The sequence below is a fragment of the Gigantopelta aegis genome, chromosome 4, assembly GCF_016097555.1.
Source record: "Gigantopelta aegis isolate Gae_Host chromosome 4, Gae_host_genome, whole genome shotgun sequence".
NCBI classification, from domain to species: Eukaryota; Metazoa; Mollusca; class Gastropoda; order Neomphalida; family Peltospiridae; genus Gigantopelta; species Gigantopelta aegis.
In genome coordinates this window covers 59,280,836-59,303,726 of record NC_054702.1, presented here as the reverse complement: position 1 = coordinate 59,303,726, position 22,891 = coordinate 59,280,836, and the positions used below count along the sequence as shown (strand labels likewise).

The 22,891-nt window shown below is 40.4% G+C and overlaps 1 protein-coding gene across 2 annotated transcripts in view; it reads left to right on the top strand.

Moving 5' to 3' along the window:
- The first annotated feature begins 248 nt into the window (after positions 1-248).
- Positions 249-22,891, top strand: part of LOC121370837 (sodium-dependent phosphate transport protein 2B-like) — a 51,795-nt gene continuing 29,152 nt past the window's right edge. For both annotated transcript variants that reach the window (XM_041496340.1, XM_041496339.1), the window contains exons 1-2: positions 249-445; positions 19,928-19,987. In XM_041496340.1, coding sequence (XP_041352274.1) covers positions 380-445; positions 19,928-19,987 — 126 coding nt within the window. In that variant the 5' untranslated portion in view covers positions 249-379. The remainder of the gene's footprint in view (positions 446-19,927; positions 19,988-22,891) is intronic.

Sequence of the window (22,891 nt, the reverse complement as noted above, 5' to 3'; positions counted from 1 at the left end):
CCAGTCAAAAATGGTGTTACCAATCCCATATGTATTCTGGTATATGGCCCCCTCGTCACCCGTAACTTTACCTCTAAGCTATACACAAACACAGAAACACAGAGAGAGAGAGAGAAAAAAAAGAAAGACGTGTCTCAATGGCCACGATTTACCTTCAGTTAAATAATATTATTAAGTCTACGACAAATCTCATTGGTTTGTCACGGTAGACAATTCACTATAGAACGGTGTTACATCACCCAAAAAGCCGCCCCAGCCGGCCCGCTAAATCGGCGAATGGGTAACCGTGTTTTAACCGTTTTCGGTGACGTCCTTCATTGACATTATTGATATATATTTAAAATATCCTGTTGTTTGGCCGGCAGAGGGATCTGTAGCCATGGCGCATGCACGTGATGACAAACGTAAACTTCAGCGGGGCGAAGACGCACCCCCTTCGTATACGGTAGGCAGACTTTGTTTTACCATATTCATATATCTCTGTATAATTACTGAACAACAACATTTTTTTCCCCTATCGGACCATGAGGTAGATGGGTAGATAACGTAATTGTGGGTTTTGATTTTGATTTCATTTCCACTTATTTTCGTGCTTATATCCAATTACGGTTCAAGCACGCTGTCCTTGGCACACACTCAGCTATCTGGGCTGTCTGTCCAGGACAGTGGGTTAGTTGTCAATTGTTAGTGATTCGTGAGAGAGAAGTCGGTGTAGTAGTCTTACACCTACCCACTGAGTCGTTAAACTCGCTCTGGGTTGAAGCCGGTACCAGGCTGCGAGCCTTGTACCTACCAGCCTTATGTTCGATGGTATAACCACGACATCACTGAGGCCGGTGGTGGGTTTTGGTTTTGTTTATACATCTCGGCACCTTGTATCTAGTCCATATAGTGTCCATTCATTTATTTCAGTCAGTCATTCATCAATTTATTCATTATTTTGTTCATTCATGTCTGGTTTCAAATATCCTTTATTTAGTTTATTATTTCATTTGTTAGTTCATTCATTCGTTATTTCATTCATTCATTCATTATTTCTTTCACTCATTTAATTCTTCTTTGCAACTGATCTTCAGTTCATACCACTGTTCGAGCGTGATGCTAATGGTATAAAGTGTAAGACCAAGTCGAAACATTGTGGTTTCAGTGTAATTTAGGATTAAAAGTTAACGAGTATTAAAGTTAAATACACGATTACATTTATTATCCAAATAGCTCTTTTAGAGCGAAACGACTCTATTTTAATGATTACCAAGTCTTATGTAAGAGTACCAAGATCCGCTTAAAGATACGTTTAAAAAATTTAGAGGGTTTTTTTTCTTCAGCTGCAGGCTTTCGTGGATGAAATCGCTAACAGAAATGGAATAGATCTTAACATTTTTAATATCAGTAGAGAGAGGAGACATTTCCCTTGCATTGTGTTATGACATTTTGAAATATTTTGTATGTGGTTGGCAAAAGATGTAAACCTTTTCGTAATCCTAATTCTAATATGTTTGTCACAGTTCAGCGCCGTCTTCTATTAAAATTATTATCTTTACATTATCTACACTTTAAATTAATTAAAATTAAATTCATAAATGTCATTGCCACTGTTATTTGCTGCATCTTTTTAATCGCTTCATGGATAGATCTTAACATTTTTAATATCAGAAAAAAAAACCCCACAAATAACAATTAGAATGTCTACACTTTAAATTAATTAAAATTAAGTTCGTGAATGAAAGAAATGTTCGTTTAACGTTCAAATAGCCAGAAAACATTTTTTTTTTTTTTAAAGTATTTCCATTGCAACTGGTCTCTGCTGCATCCTCTTAATCGCTTTTTGGATCACCCCCACACAAGCCGTCTTCTAAACGAGTCATAGTATAAGCAGTTACAAGGACATATCTGAAAAATCCCTGCTTTTGTTTGGCTATCACGTTCACGAGAAGAAATTAAATACCACTACACGAGAAATGGATGTCTAACAATGCTAAGGGGCTATTGTCGACATGTGTACATTCGAAGGTGACCTGCATGCGTGTAGTCTTTGTGTTCCGCGCCAGATTCACTCGTGTTATCTCTGAATTCAGACATCAGTCACTATTGACCAGGGATAGTTATCCGAATTGATACGGATCACTTGCTTAATGGTTGCACGAAAACAAGTAAGTGTACAGAGGTCGTGAAATGGCCTCTGTGGGGTACTGGTTAAGCCATCCGATTTGAGGTTGACCACTAGCTAGGTACTTGGGTTCGCATCCCGTTACCGGCTCCCACCCAGGGTGAGTTTTAATAACTTGATGGGGGAGGTTTAAAGCAATTACATCGACTAGTGAACCCCTCTCTCTCTCACCAAGCACTAACAACTGATCTCACTGCATTATACAGATAGCTTAGATAGATGAGATGTGTTCCCAGAACAGTGTGCTTGAACCTTGATTGGATATAAACACGGAAAATAAGTTACAAATAATGAGAGGTCGTGACCATTGTTAGTTCGACTAACTTCAAACTTTGTATTAATAATAATTGATCCACGGTACACCATTGGGTCCACCGAGATGGATCGATCCTGAGGCCAATAGCACCTCAGGCGAGCGTTGTACAACTGATCTACATCCCGCCTCATATAACTGAGATCCGTTGTCGTCTTTTGATGGCGGGATCTAGCCCAGTCGGTAGAGCAGTGGACCTCTGATCAGTTTTTCTCCATCCCAATCAGTACTTCACGACTGGTATAACAAAAAACCCAGTGGCATATGCTGTCCTGTCTGTTGAAAATTGCATATAAAGGATCCACTTTATATAAACTTTAATTTTTTGTCTGGCCTTCTATCGCCATGGGATGGGCGGTACATAGCCCAGTGGTACAGCGTTCACTCGATGCTCGGTCGGTGTGAGATCGATCCCCGTCGGTGGGCCCATTGGGCTATTTCTCGCTCCAGCCAGTGCACCACAACTGGTGTACCAAAGGCCGTGGTATGTGCTATCCTGTCTATGGGATGGCGCATATAAAAGATCCCTTGCTGCTAATCGGAAAGAGCAGCCCATGAAGTGGCGACAGCGAGTATCCTCTCTCAATATATGTGGTCCTTAACCATATGTTTGACGCCATATAACCGTAAATAAAAATGTGTTGAGTGCGTCGTTAAATAAAACTTTTTTTTTTTTTTTTCACGACTGGTATATCAAAAACCGTGGTATGTGCTGTCCTGTCTGTAGAAAATTGCATATAAAGGATCCACTTTATATAAACTACCGGCCTCGGTGGCGTAGTGGTTAGCCCATCGGTCTACAGGCTGGTAGGTACTGGGTTCAGATCCCAGTCGAGGCATGGGATTTTTAATCCAGATACCGACTCCAAACCCTGAGTGAGTGCTCCGCAAGGCTCAATGGGTAGGTGTAAACCACTTGTACCGACCAGTGATCCATAACTGGTTCAACAAAGGCCATGGTTTGTGCTATCCTGCCTGTGGGAAACGCAAATAAAAGATCCCTTGCTGCTAATCGGAAGAGTAGCCCATGTAGTGACGACAGCGGGTTTCCTCTCAAAATCTGTGTGGTCCTTAACCATATGTCTGATGCCATATAACCGTAAATAAAATGTGTTGAGTGCGTCGTTAAATAAAACATTTCTTTCTTTTTTCTTTTTATATAAACTTTAACTTTTTGTCTGGTCTTCTATCGCCATGGGGTGCAGCTCAGTGGTAGACGAGCGGGACGTTGGCCAGTCGTAAAGCGCTCGCCTGAAAGCGCGGTCGGGCTAGGATTGATCCCCGTCGCTGGGCCCGACGGGTATATAAAATGTCGTGGTATGTACAATCTTGTCTCTGGGATGGTACATATAAAAAAAACCTTGCTACTAATGGAAAAATGTAGCTGGTTTCCTCTCTAGGACTATGTTAACATTACCTAATGTTTGACATCCAATAGCCGATGATTAATAAATTAATGTGCTCTAGTGTCGCCGTGGTTGGATGTCAGTTCTTTGTCTTTAAAGCTAGATCCCCATGATTGGTACATCACATGATGTGGCATGCACAGTGCTGTCTATGGGGGAAGTCCATAATGGTATACATCTATACCCCCCACACCGATCGCAAATGCAAGTATTCATAGCTAGATGCGAATGTTTGCAAGCTGTTCTGAATCACAAAGTATGTGCAGTAAGGCACCCACGACTTGTTAAAGGCGCACTATCTGTGGACGCTAAATCCTAACTCAGTTTGAAGTACGGTAATTCTGAAGTGTAAGCCTTTATTCGTGTTCAACATGCATGACTCACAAGAGATTACCTGAAGGTGAAAGGTGGCGATGTATAGACCTAATTAATGCAGAAAATGCCGTACAAAGCTCGGTTACCGCCATTCGGATATAAGCAGACTGGAACTGGAACATCGGCAGACTAATTGTGTTAAAGGGCCGTCTGTAGAGTCTAGATTGTATCGTCTGACGTCACCACATGACGATCAAGATCAACTCAGCTTGATTAAGCGATAATCCTTTGCCACAGGCACCTCTCTGAAGGAGAAGTGGATACTCCACATTTGTTTGTCCTCACGAACACAGACACATGATCATATCACTAGATCTGAGGTCAAGAAGGGTGATCAAGCTTCATATGCTGTCAGATCGTCACCGCAGGCGCAGTTTGGATAGACGTGGCTGGAACTCGAGGACACAGAAGAGGATCTACTGGTCGGATTCGAGCAGGTTCTTATTGTGTGTCACAGACGCGCTTGTTCAAGTCTGGCGTCAGAGAAACACGGTATAAACCCCAGGAAACATTCGTCCCACGATGGTGGGGGATCAGGGATGACGTGGGGTTGCCCGTCTCGTGACTGCAATCTGGACATAGTCATTGTGTAGAGGAATCTGACGGGTGACAGGTAAAGACGTGAAGGGGAATCTGACGGGTGACAGGTAAAGACGTGTAGGCGAATATGACGGGTGAAAGGTAAAGACGTGAAGGTGAATATGACGGGTGACAGGTAAAGACGTGAAGGCGAATATGACGGGTGACAGGTAAAGACGTGAAGGCGAATATGACGGGTGACAGGTAAAGACGTGAATGCGAATATGACGGGTGACAGGTAAAAACGTGAAGGAGAATATGACGGGTGACGGGTAAAGACGTGAAGGGGAATATGACGGGAGACAGGTAAAGACGTGAAGGGGATTATGACGGGCGACAGGTAAAGACGTGCATGCGAATATGACGGGTGATAGGTAAAGACATGTAGGGGAATATGACGGGTAATAGGTAAAGACATAAAGGGGAATATGACGGGTGACAGGTAAAGACGTACAGGCAAATATGACGGGTGACAGGTAAAGACGTGATGGGGAATATGACGGGTGACAGGTAAAGACGTGATGGGGATTATGACGGGTAATAGGTAAAGACATAAAGGGGAATATGACGGGTGACAGGTAAAGACATAAAGGGGAATATGACGGGTAACAGGTAAAGACGTGAAGGGGACTATGACGGGTGACAGGTAAAGACGTGATGGGGAATATGACGGGTAATAGGTAAAGACATAAAGGGGAATATGACGGGTGACAGATAAAGACGTGATGGGGAATATGACGGGTAATAGGTAAAGACATAAAGGGGAATATGACGGGTGACAGGTACATACGTCAAATCCTGGACCCGTTTGTTGTACACAGCACATTTTATTAACCACCATCTGGACACCAGACCCGTCTTAATGGACGACAATGCAAGACAACACCGATCTCGACACGCAATGGCGTTCCGTCAGTAGAATGTCTTCATGACAATGCTTTGGTCCGCCATGAGTCCAGATATCAACCCACTGGAACACATCTGGGGCATCCTGCGACACAAGATAAAGGGGCTGAACTCGCCAGTAGCCAAATCTACTACAGGAACTTGTCACAGGAAGTTGTGGTCATAACCGTCATTTTTGGCAACAGCGTGCCAGCTACAACTGGGTTTTGTTTTTTGTTTTTTATTTAAGCCACGTACCAATTTTGTCAATAATACACACAATCAAATGTCCACCAATATTATGAATATCATTATATATCTACAAATAATTACTAATTAAAAAAAAAATAGCACGTGTTTTGTTTTCTGTGCCAATAACTTTGGCTGTTATCAAACCTTATTGTTAAACTAGCCGGAGGCGCTCATCTTGTTTTTCATGACTTTGTGCTTAAAAAGATCCATTGCTGCTTTTCGGTGGGAATAACGTATATGACGACAACGATATTTTTTTCTCTTGACATTCAACCAAGTTTTCATAAACCACATGTTAGTCGCCAAGTACTCTTAAGTTTCAAATGTGCTGAGGTGATGCTAAAGTAAACAACTATTCCCTTTATTTCCTATCCTTTCCTGAACTCTGACCCTAATATTTGAATCTAGACTCAATATGTCCCATAATATCGGCTGCAGTGGAATTACACTCAATCCGAAATATTGCATGCACGAAGCTATATTAAAGGTGCATACCCTAGTTTCAGCCCGTGGAAATGGGCACTAAGTTTAGTTAATATACAACCCTGCAACACACATTTGGATATGGTTATAACAGAGAGAAGCTAAAGTCTGTGATTTTTAAGCAGGAAAACACCGTCTAAAAATAACTACAGCATTTCTCCATAACCATTATTTCTCTGACGAACGTTTGTTTTTACAATAATAAAAAAAAAATATTTTTGGGTATTACAAAAACCTAGATGACCAGAACCAGTTACTTTAAGTATACGAAAATAGTATTCTAAATAATAAAATGTAGACCTAAGTACTTCTAATTTAAATTATTAGAAACGGCTTTAATGGTGAAAAATACACAGCAGTGAGAGGGTCTCTCACTTTAATTGCTTACAAATACATTTGTTTCATTAACGCACTAGTTAACTACAAACGTCAGGGCCTGTAAATAGGTTTTAGTTGAAAAACAGTTAATTATTTAAAGAACTCTTAACTTGCCTACATTGTGGTGTATCGTAGATGCGAGCTCGCTTAACGCAACCTCTGGATTTTTCCTCAATCCAGCCAATACACCCACAACTAAGGTATATATCAAAGACAAAAAGCTGTTTTCATGTTTGAAAAAGTTATATAGAATACCGCCTTTATGGAAATGTTGTGACTACGCCAAGAAACATTAGAACAAGTTAACATGTTTGTTAGAAGTTATGACGTCAAAAACACTGGATAAAACTAGGTTGATGTATCATACAATTCAGAATAATGAACAATAAAGACTATTGTTTTGATTGAGGTTTAGGGCCTCAACGTTATAAATGTACTTCCCATGTGACTTTCGCTGTGTGTTTAGGCTCATTCATTTTATTCCATTTTAGCTGGATTTTCGTGCTTCTATGTAATTACAATTTAAGGGATAATGGTTAGTGAGTGAGAAGCTGTTTAGTGACCGTACAGCGGGGTTTGTGCCTACTACCTACCAGTCTCAGATCCGATAGCGTATTCACCGGGGACGTTTGTTAAAGCACAACATCACCGTTCATCCTGTCGTTACCGTATATCCCCGCCTTTAAGTCGATCTTCCTGTCTGTGGGATGGTGCATATAAGAGATCGCTTGCTACATTAGGACAAATGTAGCGGGTTTCCTCTGATGACTACGTGTCAGCATTACCACATATTTGACATCCAATGGCCGATGATTAATTAATTAGTGTGCCCCAGTGGTGTCGTTAAACAAAATAAACTTTAAACTTTAAGTCGATCTCGGCTATAAGTGGAACCCCTAATTTCAAACCCACAAAACATATTTCCTTTTCTCACACACTCGTTGGTGAGAACATCATTCGTTATTTTTGGTAACACATACTGTTAACACATATACGTGCGATAACGTTTTAAAGACATACGATTGGCTGCTTCTAGGTGATGACCAGGGGCCCAATTCACTAAACTCTTCCAACGTTGCAATATCGCAGTGTAGTGCTAAAATACTTGCACAGAGGCTGCTTTGTTGTCTAGCAGAGACCAGGGCTCACCCTGGATCAAAAATACCTGTAGCCAAAATATTAGCCAAATGGAATTTTTATTAGCCATATTGAAAATGCTTTAGCCAAATTTGTTTTACGCAGTACTGTATAGAGTATTTATATATGAATATGAAAATGTATCTTTTTCAGCTAATTGTGTACAAACTGGAATAAATTGGAATAACAAAACCTCAATGGGGCCTACCCCCATTGAGGTTTTGTTATTCCAATGGCAGTTAATATATTACTTCGATTTTTCAGCGGGGGTGGGGTGGGAATGGGGTTATGCAATATCTTCAGAGTTTGAAGCCAGTACCCATACACCCACCCCCACTTCTAAGGCGTATGACATTAAATTAACAAACATACAGAAATATGGGGGTGGGTGGATGTTTATGGAGGGTGTTGTTTTATATTTTTTCCCAAATAAAAATTTGAGAGCTTTTTTTCTTCTTTTTTTATTTTATTTTATGGAGCTCATTATTTCTTTAAATAGCAATCTTTATGTTAGTTTGAATTGCTTTTTTTTTTTTGCTTTTTTTTTTAAAGTGACCCATCAATTCCCCACCCCAAACAATTTCATAATTTGTGCCATGTTGTTGCTGTTGATTTCAGCGTCGTGTTAAATGCTTGTTGTGATTTATGCTTACAAAATACCACGGCTAAGAATGCCGACTTCACAGTATACTCCATTTATTTTAAAAAAAAAAAAAAACCTTTAATAAAATTAAAATTTACGGTCTAATCTAATTTAAAATCCAGCTAACTTATTAAATGTCACCTTACAGTCTTACAAATTTATATCTAAAATTATCTAACAAATATGATTATTGTAAACTAATTTTATTCAGTGTACATTTAACTGCAATTTAATTTAAATACTGCATTTTTATTTCCGGCGATCGCGATCTCCATGCGTGCTCTCGACCATGGGTACGAAATTAACAAAGACAAAGGAATAAACAAAAACTGCAGTTAGGTATTCATTGATGCGACCAACTAGTTTTTCTACAAATTTACATCAAGATTTACTTTTGCGTAATCGCAACGATGTCTCTTGACACGAGGGTGTCGGCTGACTCTGAAGCGTGACGTATATTCGCGCAGAGAGCTGTCCTCAGTTCAGCCAACGAACGTTCTTCCTAACGTTCTCGAACTATTTGATTGGTGATCGTCGTGTCCATTTGGTTTAACGTGAACCGCACAAACCAGTTTAGCGAACGTTTTGTTTTCGTTCGGTCTGGCTGAACTCAGCCCTTGAGACGACCTACATGTTTTTCGGCCCTGAACTGACGTGTATTCAAATTGACACGCATTGTCGGTCTGTTTTTATTACTTTGGTTCAAAGATTTTACAAAGTAAAAATAACAAGTTACAGATCTTCCAGACATTGCTGTCATACATGTTGAATGCATGCCGTTGAAATTAATAACCGTGATTATTAACATAAGCAAACATTATAAGGCCTACGCTGTATTCTGCATGACACCGTTTCTCGTTACCGGTCGCGAGATGGCTATTACGCTAATTGAATATTTGGTAATATTATTATGTTTGAGATGTCGGATAGATTATGTAACCGTTTGTTCACATCAGAAGACAGAAAATGGCTTAGCCAAAATTTTAGCCACTTGCAAATTTTATTAGCCATTTTTTGTAAAAAAAAGTCTCCGAGACTAAGAGAGCTTTGTGAATTAGGCCCCAGGTCTGTATTGCCATATCATCCAGTAAAAAAATGCACGGCCGAAATCGATCGCTTTGTGACGTACAAGTTAACCTGAAATTGACTTGTTTGTGACGCACAAGTTAATTACAAACGCTAGGGCCGTAAATAGATTTTAGGCCTAAAAAAAATACGTGTGTTTAAAGTTTCATCCTTGAAAAAACATAAGGGAGGTAGGTAGGAATTATTCTCTCTCTCTCTCTCTCTCTCTCTCTCTCTCTCTCTCTCTCTCTCTCTCTCTCTCTCTCTCTCTCTCTCTCTCTCTCTCTCTCTCTCTCTCTCTCTCTCTCTCTCTCTCTCTCTCTCTCAACAAACCGAGAAACCGTAATCGGCCGAGGTGTTCCGAATTTAGATTACTGATTGCAAAACATCAGGGATCATGATTTAATTTTAATTGTTTTTTTTCTTTAAAAAATGTCAGGGTCGCAACATAAAATTAGGGCAGGTCCTGAAATCGGAAACACACACATTTTTTTTAAGGCGTTAGTTGAAAAAGGCGTTTAAATTTATTTTAAAACTTATTTTATTATTATTATTATTATTATTGATATATCGTGTCCCTTATCTTACAATTTGAATTCGTTGTAAGATAAACGGTAAACAGGGCAGTAGCTAGGATTTTTTTTATTTGCGTGGGGGGGGGGGGGGACTGAGTAGTTAATAGTCTAAAACTCCTCAAACGGTTAAGAAGAGAATTTTCTTTAAGTTTCTATATTTTTTCCGGACCCGCCCCCCCCCCCCCCCCCCCTCCCAAGCAACGGCCCTGGTATCTAACGGCCAGTCATGTAGTATTCTCTATTTGGTGATCTGTTTATAAGTCGACCCATGAAAAATGCGCTATATTTTCGTACAAGTGTTTGTTACTTTTTTTTTTTGCAATTGAAAATCATGAATGTCTCATACATGTACGTACGATATCTGAACAAAAGAAATTTATTTTTGGAATTCTGGCTGATAGGTCAAATTGTTTGTGGCCAACCTATATTGATTTTTGCACGGTGGTTACCAGAAATATAACTAGTCGTGTGGTTCTTTCAATGTTGTAGGGTTTTTTTTTCAAAGAATTTATTATGATAATTGCATTGAAAAATGCGTCTAAAAGTGACTGCATATGGTGGCGTGTAACTCAGGCTACCAACTGTCATCAGAAAGTTGGCCAACTTTCTGTTGTCACGACTTCTACGACTGTCCAGTTGCTAGTCTGAGCGCTCTTACAACTGAAATTTCGTCGTATAATGCTAGTGTAAGACTACCAACTGCCAGCAGAAAGTTGGCCAACTGTATGCTGTCACTTCTACGACTGTCCAGTTGCTAGTCTGAGCGCTCTTACAACTCGATTCTCGTCGTATATTGCTAGGTCAAGACTACCAACTGCCAGCAGAAAGGTGGCCAAGTTCATGCTGTCACTTCTACGACTGTCCAGTTGCTATTCTGAGCGCTCTTACAACTCGATTCTCGTCGTATATTGCTAGGATCAGATTACCAACTGCCAGCAGAAAGTTGGCCAACTTTATGCTGTCACGACTTCTACGACTGTCCAGTTGCTAGTCTGAGCGCTCTTACATCTTGATTCTCGTTGTATATTGCTAGGATCAGACTACCAACTGCCAACAGAAAGTTGGCTAACTTTATGCTGTCACCACTTCTACGACTGTCCATTTGCTAGTCCGAGTGTTTTTACAACTCGATTCTCGTCGTATAACCCATTAGTTGTTAATCTGAGAGCACCTGTCGTAAGTCGCGAATTGGGAAAAATTACAACGCAACCGGCGAGTTGAGCAACTTTCTGCTGGCAGTTGACAGTCTGAACCTAGCACCAGAATGTTAATTAGACTTCCCAGATATGGGGGTCGGGATTTAGCTCAGTCGGTTGAGTGCTCGCCTGAGGTGCTTGCGTCGCAGGATCGAACAACCTCGGTGGATCCACTCAACTGACTGGGTTTTTTCTCGTTCCAACCAGTGCATCACGTCTGGTCAAATGCTGTGGTAAGTGCTTTCCTGTCTGTGGGGAAAGTGCATATAAAAGATCTCTTGCTATTAATGGAAAAATATAGCGGGTTTCCTCTCTAAGACTCTATGTCAGAGTTACCAAATGTTTGACATCTAATAGCTGACGATTAATTAATCAATGTGCACTACTGTTGTCGTTAAACGAAACAAACTTCAATGTCCTAGATATGGAAACTAATCGTTGTAGGTAACCGGCCTCGGTGGCGTGGTGGCAGGCCATCGGTTTACAGGCTGGTAGGTACTGGGTTCGGATCCCAGTCGAGGCGTGGGATTTTTAATTCAGATACCGACTCCAAACCCTGAGTGAGTGCTCCGCAAGGCTCAATGGGTAGGTGTAAACCACTTGCACCGACCAGTGATCCTAACTGGTTCAACAAAGGCCATGGTTTGTGCTATCCTGCCTGTGGGAAGCGCACATAAAAGATCCCTTGCTGCCTGTCGTAAAAGAGTAGCCTATGTGGCGACAGCGGGTTTCCTCTCCAAATCTGTGTGGTCCTTAACCATATGTCTGACGCCATATAACCGTAAATAAAATGTGTTAAGTGCGTCGTTAAATAAAACATTTCTTTCTTGTTTCTAATCGTTGTAGTCCTGGTTCTCGCCCTGTGTGAAATTTACCATAAAAGTAATTTAGCTCACCTTGAAACTTTAAACTTTATTCAGTATATTCCGATCGTAAAATGACAGGACTTTATTGTGCGCTAAATATTTACAATGAGACGACAATAAGAGTTCATCGTAAAATATATACAGACATGATTCAACATGACTATATATAAATCTATGCCTTAAATGTTGTTTTTGTTATTTGAATTAGTTTTGTTTAATAAACTATAGTCCGTGCCACAGGGAACGCCTTTTTTCATACTATAGAATTTATTACTAGTCATTTATTTCTGAGCCGATTGTTTTCTAAATTGCAGACACATTTTTATTTTTTTTCCAAAACACCTTACTTTTCTTTTTATGTCAAACCAAATTAAAAAATAACAAAAAATAAATAAAGTAAAATGTTTGTAAGAGGAGAGAACGGGTTATAAATATTTATATTCTGTTACGTTTTCGAAAAGCTTATTTTCGAGGGTGATTTCTTTTTTCTTATAGTCATTTGCATTTTCACAAATTTTTTCTTCTTCACAATTTACTTAAGTTTCCTCTTTTCTTTGTTGCAATATTCCGAAGAGGCATTAAAACATTATACATATTGTGAGCGTTAACTGCTAGTAGTGCAGTGTCGTCGGCATAATAAGTGGTTACAAGATATCTAACGTGGAGGCTACTTCTGTACAACTAAAATTTAGTTGGTGATTTTTCAAGGTCATTTAAGTAGAATGTCTATAAAACGGGTGAGTTTTCGTTATTTATACTGATATAAGACATTTCTTTTCTTTTCTTTGTTATTATTAAAAAATTTTTTTTAGGGGGGATAACGTAGGAATTTGCCATTTATGTTATAATGTAATACTTTTTTTCTAAAGGTGGTTTTTGAATCTTATGTCAAATGCCTTTTGAAAATCAACTAAGTGTTATTGATATTATATATAAACTTAAGGTAATGAAAGCAGGTGTATTAGTAAATATAAAAAAGTTTGTTTTGTTTAACGACACCACTAGAACACATTGATTAATTACTCATCGGCTGTTGGATGTCAAAATGTTGGTAATTATGACTCGTAGTCATCAGAGGAAACCCGCTACATTATTTCCATTAGCAGCAAATGATCTTTTATATGCACCATCCCACATACAGGATATCACATACCACGCCCTTTGATATACCAGTAGTGGTGCACTGGCTGAGACGAGAAATAGCCCAATGGGCCCACCGACGGGGATCGATCCCAAACTGAACGCGCATCAAGCGAGCGCTTTAAATACCATTGGGCAACGTCCCGCCGCTGCTTGTAAAATGTATGTCAATAACCTAGACGCCAGCATAAAGTCGGCTGCCTTTCTGTACATAATAAAAGTCAAACCTTCCCGTGCAGCCACCTGTAACAAGCAGTCACCTATACTCTTCAAAAGAAGAAACGCAAAACCACATTGTCGTAACATTTGGAGAATTGATTTAATTATTGAATGGTGAGTCCGATAATTACCAAATGTTGCAGGATTGTTCACAATTCACTCTAGTCCATTGTGAGTAAGTGATAAGACACACCACCAAGGTCAAGGTCATCTGGAGTCAATACCGGGTGTGGCCTCCGCGTGTGTTGACAACTGCCTGGCACCGCCTGCCCATTGAAGCAACCAGTGTACGGATGACGTCCCGGGGGATGGTGACCCACTCGGCCTGCAAGGCTGCTGCCAGCTCGGGCAGGGTCTGGGGCTGTGGTTGTCGCTGTCGGAGGCGTCGGTCCAACTCGTCCCATAGATGTTCAATTAAAATCCGGTGATATCGATGGCCAAGGAAGGACATTAATGTTGTTGTTCTGTAGGAAAGCCGTTGTGAGACGTGCTGTGTGAGGCCCTGGCGTTGTCATGTTGGAACACTGCGTTGGCGTTGGCCATAACTGGAACGATGTGTGGCCGGAGGATCTGGTCAATGTAGCCCTGTGCATTCAGGTAGCCCTGCACGTGGACCAGGTCAGTTCTGCCAGTGTGTGAGATGGCTGCCCACACCATGACACTACCCCGCCGAATCTGTCCACTTCCTGCACGCAGTTTGCCGCATAACGTTCACCACGACGCCTATACACGCGACATCTTCCATCATGACGTCGGAGCAGAAATCGGGACTCGTCACTGAACCACACCTGTCTCCATCGCAGTTGAGGCCATTGTCGATGAATCTGGCACCACTGCAGTCGGAGTCGAGCGGTGTTGTGGTGTTAAGATGACACCTCGAACTGGACGTCTGGCACGAATTCCTACCTCACGTAGGCGGTTCCGTACGGTCTGGTCGGATATCCTGCGCAAACCTGGTATTGCTGCGGCTGTGGAGGTGGCAGTAGTCATTGTCCCGAAGGTGGCGTACCCGGATGTAGCGGTCATGCAGTGACCCGTGGTCGACCGGATCTAGGGAGGTCACGATCCATGTTGCTGGTAACGGTCCCACAGTCTGGAGATGGTGCTTGGGGACACATGGAATGCCCTGGCAACGGCCGTTCTGGATTCCGCCTGCATCTAGTCGGCCGATGGCATTGTTTCTCTGCGGTTCACTGAGACGTGGCATGTCCTGGATTGTCAACTGTCGGCCAGATACAGAGGCCAGGCAAGCGAACACCCTGCACTTTTATACTGTCGGTGTTCATGTTGCACGTGCAGACAACGCACGTGCAGTGGTGACATGGTTTGCACGTGGCTGCGTTTTTGCGAATATTCACATTTTGGAACTTTATTGTACAGTAGCTGCGTTTTATCGAATGTAACCGTGGGAATGTGTTTGGGACATGCAATGACCTTATATTCACAAAGCATGAACCGGTAGGAAACATAAAATCGGAGTTATAACCCATTTGTACCCTTTTGCGTTTCTTTTTTTGAAGAGTATATTTTTGATGACATATTTCTATTATCTTACAATGGTATCGACCGCAGCTGCGTAATAGTTAATATAAGTCAAGGTTTATCAATTGTGGGTTCGCTTACACCCGAGTGAGTTTTAACAGATCGCTGGAGAGATGCATATTTGATTTGGCATTATGCAAACATAAACTTATAATACATACGCACAAGCCGGATAACGGTGGAGAGTCATTCATCTTATCGTATGCAAAGTCACCACACCGTCTTTGACTTGTCCCTCACTAACCACTAACAACTAGCCATTAACCTCTGTCCTGAACAGACAACCTCGATAGCTGATGCGTTTGTCCAGCACAGCGCGCTTTAACCTGAATTGGATATAAAATTAATGAAAAAATAAAAAACCGAAGAAAAGAAGAAAGAAACAATTAAATAAAGAAATAAAGAAAGATATGAAAATATTATAGTACCAACTAACCTGTAGTAAATATTCACTTATATTAAGAGTTGATTTTTAGTATAACACTTCCCTGGGTAGCAGTCTACAGGTAACGTGATTCTACTCATTTACGAAAACATTTGTCGGTTGGCGGATCCAGGGGGTGGTCCCAGGGGTCTTATTTCATATATTTCAAGGAAGCATGCCCATGAACCCTCCAACAGATCTCCTTTCTTTGGCAACCTCAAACTTGCCCCTTTATAAAAATAATTTTGTGACCCCACCCCCCACCCCACCCCACTCCATTTACAAAATCCTAGATCATCCCCTGATTGTCCCAAGAATTCAACTAATTTAATTTTACTTTATTTTATTTCATTTCATGTTTTCCCCCAACTATCTTGTTTCTGAACTAGTTTAACTTTCTCTCTTCTTTTTTTTCTAAACAACTAAATATGAGACTATGGTAAAAAAAAAAAAAAAAAAAAAAAAAAAAAAGTTTCGGGAGCCTCTTGTCACGAATTTGACTCGTAGAAAATGTTCTCGTAATCCAGAAGTATCAGAAATGTTTACTCTAAAAAAGACGGCATATTTGCGTTTTTGTCAAACGACCTTGTGCCTGAAGTAATGAGTTTAAATATGTAAACAGAAGTAAGAGGAACTTAACAAATAATAGTGTTCCCGGGTCAATGTTCTAGATGCGCTGAAGTTTAAATAAAACATTCCTGAATACCAACATGCATCCCACTGGTGAGTAGTGGTGAGTTGTGGTGAGATGTGTGACGAAACTAGTTTTCACAAACATGCGGAGGTCCAACTCAATCACCGGCCTCCATGGTGTTGTGGTAAAGCCATTGGATATAAGGCTGGTAGGTACTGGGTTCGCAGCCCGGTACCGGCTCCCACCCAGTGGGTAGGTGTAAGACCACTACACCCTTTTCTCTCTCACTGATTCCAACAAAATAAACTAATTAGCCTGATTTCAGGCGGTGTTGTGGTAAAGCCATTGGATATAAGGCTGGTAGGTACTGGGTTCGCAGCCCGGTACCGGCTCCCGCCCAGAGCGAGTTTTAATGACTCAATGGGTAGGTGTGAGACCACTACAAACAACTAACAGCTAACCCATTGTTCTGGACAGACAGCCCAGATAGCTGAGGTTTGTGCCCAGGACAACGTGCTTGAACCTTAATTGGATATAAACACAAAAATATGTTGAAATGAATGAATGAAAGCTCAATCAAAAAGTTAGTTAAAATTAAAGTTTTTGTTTTGTCTAACGACACCACTAGAACACTGATTTACTAATAATCGGCTATTGGTTTTACAGGAAATCCTCTGCATTTTTCCATCAGCAAACATGGGATGTTTTATATCAACTTCCCCACAGCCAGGACAGTACATACCTCAGCCTTTGATGAACCGATTGTGGTACACTGGTTAGGACAGGGAAAAGCCCAGAGAATGGGTTCACTGAGGTGGTTTTATCCTGCGACGCAAGGACCTCGGACGACGGCTAAGTCCCGACCCATCTAAATTAAGATGCTTAGGTTGCAGGATCGAACCCACTTAGTGGACACATTCTCTGATTTTCTTTCTCGTCCCAACCAGTGCCCCGTGACTGGTATATCAAGGAAGGAAGGAAGGTGGAAATGTTTTATTTAACGACGCACTCAAATCATTTTTAAAATTAAGGTTATATGGCGTCAGACATATGGTGAAGGACCACACAGATATTGAGAGAAAAAACCCGCTGTCGCCACTTCATAGGTTACTCTTTTCGATTAGCAGCAAGGGATCTTTTATATGCATCATACCACAGACAGGATAACACATAACACGGCCTTTGATATACCAGTCGTGGTGCACTGGCTGGAACAAGAAATAGCCCAATGGACCCACCGACAGGGATCGATCCCAGACCGACCGCACTGGGTTACGCCCCCCCCCCCCCCCCCCCCCCCCCGAGACAACGAAATAAGGGAACACTTGGGATTGTAGTTCAAATTTCAGTCACTTTGTCTATATAAAGTACGACCGGCCTCGGTGGCGTCGTGGTTAGGCCATGGGCCTACAGGCTGATAGGTACTGGGTTCGGATCCCAGTCGAGGCATGGGATTTTTCATCCAGATACCGACTCCAAACCCTGAGTGAGTGCTCCGCAAGGCTCAATGGGTAGGTGTAAAGCACTTGCACCGACCAGTGATCCATAACTGGTTCAACAAAGGCCATGGTTTGTGCTATCCTGCCTGTGGGAAGCGCAAATAAAAGACCCCTTGCTGCTAATCGGAAAGAGTAGCCCATGTAGTGGCGACAGCGGGTTTCCTCTAAAAAAATCTGTGTGGTCCTTAACCATATGTCTGACGCCATATAACCGTAATTAAAATGTGTTGAGTGCGTCGCTAAATAAAACACTTCTTTGAAAATATATCGTTGTAACTATTACATATCGCAATTCAGGTTCCTGTATCGCAATATATCGAACGCAATACGAAAATTCTGGAAAATAACCACCACGAACATATAACCGTAAATAAAATGTGTTGAGTGCGTCGTTAAATAAAACATTTCTTCTTCTTCTTCGATCCTCCGTACAGGACAAGAAAGGTCTCATATTGAGTTATCTTTTCTTTTTTATAGCTAATTATGGTCCATGCGCACTGACCTGAGCGCGCGCGCGCACACACACACACGTTTGGTCTGTGGTCTATCCAGTGCGGGTTAATACTATAATTACTGGTAGTCATCTGCGAAAGCCATCGGACATAAGGCTGGTAGGCACCGGGTTCACAGCCCGTACCTGCTCCCACCCAGAGCGAGTTTTAAGGACTCGGTGGTGGGTAAGTGTAAGACCAATACACACTCTTCTCTCTCACCAACCACTAACAACTAACTCACTGTCCAGGACAGACAGCCTGGACAGCTGAGGTGTGTGCCCAGGAGAGCGTGCTTGAACCTTAACTGGATATAAGCACGGAAATAAGTAGAAATGAATGAAATGCGAAGGAGAAATCAGTGTCTTACCATCTCCACTAAGCCGTGGATGCTCGCTGTTTATTTCAACCCTGTACTGGGATACAAAGCCTGCACATACCACAGCCTTTGATATACCAGTCCTGGTGCACTGGCTGGAACGAGAAATAACCCAATGGGCCCACCGACTGGGATCGATCCCAAACGGCGACCGCATACCAAACGAGCGCTTTACCACTGGGCTACGTGTCGCCCCTACACTCCAAGAAAGAAATTCAATCAGCAAATTGGCTATGAAATCTTCGATACAATTAGCGAAATGCGAAAGAAAGAAAGGAAATGTTTTAATTAACGACGCACTCAACACATTTTATTTACGGTTATATGGCGTCGGACGAAATGCTAAACCTGACCTTTTTGTGATCAGTGTGATTCCCGTGAAACAATTTTTAGATATCAAATAGCCTTAGTTACAAAAATGTGCTGAGGTGTCGTTAAACATTTAGTCCTTGATTTCCCTTTCTTATTTTGTGGCGGGATTTACCTCAGTCGGTTCAGCGCTTTCTTGAGGTGCTTGTGTCACAGGATCGAACCACCTCAGTGGATCCATTCAACTGATTGTTTTTTCTCGTTCCAACCAGTGCACCACAACTGATCAAATGCCGTGGTATGTGCTTTCCTGTCTATTGAAAAGTGCATATAAAAAAAATCCCTTGCTGCATTAAAAAAATCCTGTCATGGACAGAACACTCAGAGGTTGTGTCCATGACATGCGTGTTTGAACAGTTCTCTGATGGAAGCATGCCAAAAATTACCCACACCCACACCCCACATATGATTCAGAATTACCAAATGTTTGACATCAAATAGCCGATGATTAATATATCAATGTGCTCTAGTGGTGTCGTTAAATAAAATAAACTTTTTTTCCTTTCTTATTTTTGGAAATGTATGTTTAAACGAAACATGGAATTAATTGTTCGCGGCCTAAGCCGTAAGGTGCGAGCCGTCACTTACAATACAGACGGCTTCCGTGAAAAGTGGCTCCGTCATCAATCTCTTATATAACGTATGACAGTTCAACCTGTTTATTTATATGGGCGGAATAATAGCATCATTCATAAGCACGTCTACGGTGCAAACAGTCTAAATCGCCAACTCTGGTTATACGCATTCGTATATTTGTAGAGTTTTCAAAGAATTTTTAGCACAGGCCTGTGACGTTAGGTCCGAAGTCAGGATTATTGGCTGATGGAATGTACATAGTATTTGTTATTGCTATTATTTTGAACGTTGAAGTTAACAATAGCCAATTAACATGTCGCCATATTCACTTCAGGATGTGGGAAACGGGACGGTGAATACAGCTTTCGAGAGTGGAAATGAAGACACGGAAAAGGTAAGCAGTTGAAAATATATATTTTAAAATATACTTTTAATTTTCTTTAAAAAAAACCCTCCCCACCCCCCAAAAAAACCCCTCAAGAAGATAAAAGAATTTAAACGGAAGATTGTATGTATAAAACATTAGACAACATTTAACAGACAGAATGTATTCAAAATATATTGTGGGGTTTTGTTGTTTTGTTTTGTTTTTGTTTTTGTTGTTTTTGTTGTTAGGTTTTTTTCATGGTTTTGCTTTGTATTTGTATTTGTTTTGTTTATTTTTTTTATTTGTTGTTTTTTTGTTCAGTTTGTTTTGTTTTGTATATATGCTCTATTGAATTTAGTTTACATATTTTTCCTTTCATTTTACATATTGTTATATATGAAAAGTTAAGTATAGCAGTACATATCGTATTGTATCGTAACCTATGTATCAGAACGCATGCGTATCGTATCGTGACCTACGTATCAGTCGTAATTAGCTGAGGCGAAACGACCCAACGTCAAGGACGAGATGACCCAATTTCAAGGACGAAACCAATCAACATTTTAAAACAAGACAGAACAATGTTTTCATTAGAAATACTACAGGACACATGCCCGTAGGAAGCCCAAACGTTTATTCGCTCAAACCATATACATGGTACATTAAGTAAAACAGGGCGTCTAGATTATGGTAGCCCCACTCCCATGGCGAGTGATATTTAATGTTGGGTAACTAAATAATTACTATCGCTATGCCCGATGACTAGTGAAAACAAAAGTTGTCGAATATTGCATTTAAGTCTATTTTGTAAATATGGATATCCTGCCCTCCCCATCCCCCTCAAATCTAAAGGCTTAAGATTTTAAAACTCTATCGCCATCTTTAGGTGACATATCCGATTATTCCTATTAGTAAAATGGTGTTTACTTTAAGTAGGGCTAGTGAATTTTTAATCCTGGCTAGTACATTTATTAAATCACGGATCCCATAACAATTCTAGAAGCGAAGCCCTCCGGTAAAATATAATACAATTATACATTGTGAGCAAGTAATACTTGATTAATGTTTCCACTGGGAGAACATGAAATTATATATATATATATATATATATATATATATATATATATATATATATATATATATATATATATATATATATACACACATGTAAATTCACACACTTTCACACTTTCTGTTAAAACTTTGTCATGTATTCACAAAGGTTTATTAATAAATCCTTATTGTTAGACAATATTTTCATTTTTATTATGTTAGGATAGGTAAATATCGTTTTCTAAGATCATTTAGTGTGTTACATTCAAACAAACAATGAAATTCGTCGCCAATACAACCTTGATTACAAATATTGCATACTCTTTCATATCTTGGTATATATTTAGCCATCTTCCTGTTTCAGTTGATAGTGTGATTACACAGTCTAAATCTAGTAAATATAATTATGTGTTTCCAAGAAAGAATATTAAAATATTTCTCATATACATGTTCAGTTTTAAATCATCTGTAAATAATTGCTTTTGGCGATGTTTCAAGAAAACTACCACTCCTATATATGAATATCACAATAACATCGTTCAATCTCACGCTGTATATTGCCAAATTAACCAATAATTATTGCTAATATATATATAAGTGGCTACAACATTTAGTCTTTGGTTAAAAGAGTGTCTTTAAAGGCATATTGTCACAGACCATTGACCTATTTAATGGTCTAATAAAATATTGTCTGAACAAATATAATTTGATTTGTCCCAAAATGTACTTTATTCAATCATCTTCATAACCACCATACTCCATTTATTAATGATATTTTGTAAAAATAATTGAATTATGGCAATGGTCCATACTTCAAAAACTAAAATTGCCGAGAGGGTTGACATGGATTTCACTCCATCATGGTTCAGTTAAGGTGGTGTGATAGCTAGATTTGGTTTCCAACAATTAATGTAGTTTTTTAAATTTTTATTATCCATTTTTAGAGAAAGAAGGTCCTTAAATCCGTGACAGTATAACTTGGGATGGTGGTGTTTCGCGTACCATAACTAGGTCACCGCGACCTACTTTTCACGCATTACATATTACAGGAAATACTTGTCCGAGCCACATCTTTTTTATCAGTTCACATAGGATAATAAAAACCTGTGTACAAGTACAATTTGAGATGGTTATGTTTCGCGTACCATAACTAGGTCACCGCGACCTACCTTTCACGCATTACACCACATAAACATAAATTCTTGTCCGGGCCACATATTCCTTATCAGTTCATATAGGATCATCATTCACTGTGTGCATGGATCCTTTACGCTCACAGCGTCCACACAAATCCACGTTTCAAGATGATACAATTTTCAACATCTTAGTGTCCAGGTTCTTACCTTATAGACCGGTCTCGGTGGCGTCGTGGTTAGGCCATCAGTCTACAGGTTGGTAGGTACTGGGTTCGGATCCCAGTCGAGGTATGGGATTTTTAATCCAGATACCGACTCCAAACCCTGAGTGAGTGCTCCGCAAGGCTCAATGGGTAAGTGCAAACCACTTGCACCGACCAGTGATCCATAACTGGTTCAACAAAGGCCATGGTTTGTGCTATCCTGCCTGTGGGAAGCGCAAGTAAAAGATCCCTTGCTGCTAATCGGAAAGAGTAGCCCATGTAGTGGCGACAGCGGGTTTCCTCTCAAAATCTGTGTGGTCCTTAACCATATGTCTGACGCCATATAACCGTAAATAAAATGTGTTGAGTGCGTCGTTAAATAAAACATTTCTTTCTTTCTTTCTTTCTTACCTTATAGTTTATATCAATCAAAATACGCTGGGGCGAAACCACCCAACTTCAAAGGACGAAATTATCCAAATTCAAAGACGAAATGACACAACCTCAATGACGAAACCACTCAACGTTTCTGGACGAAC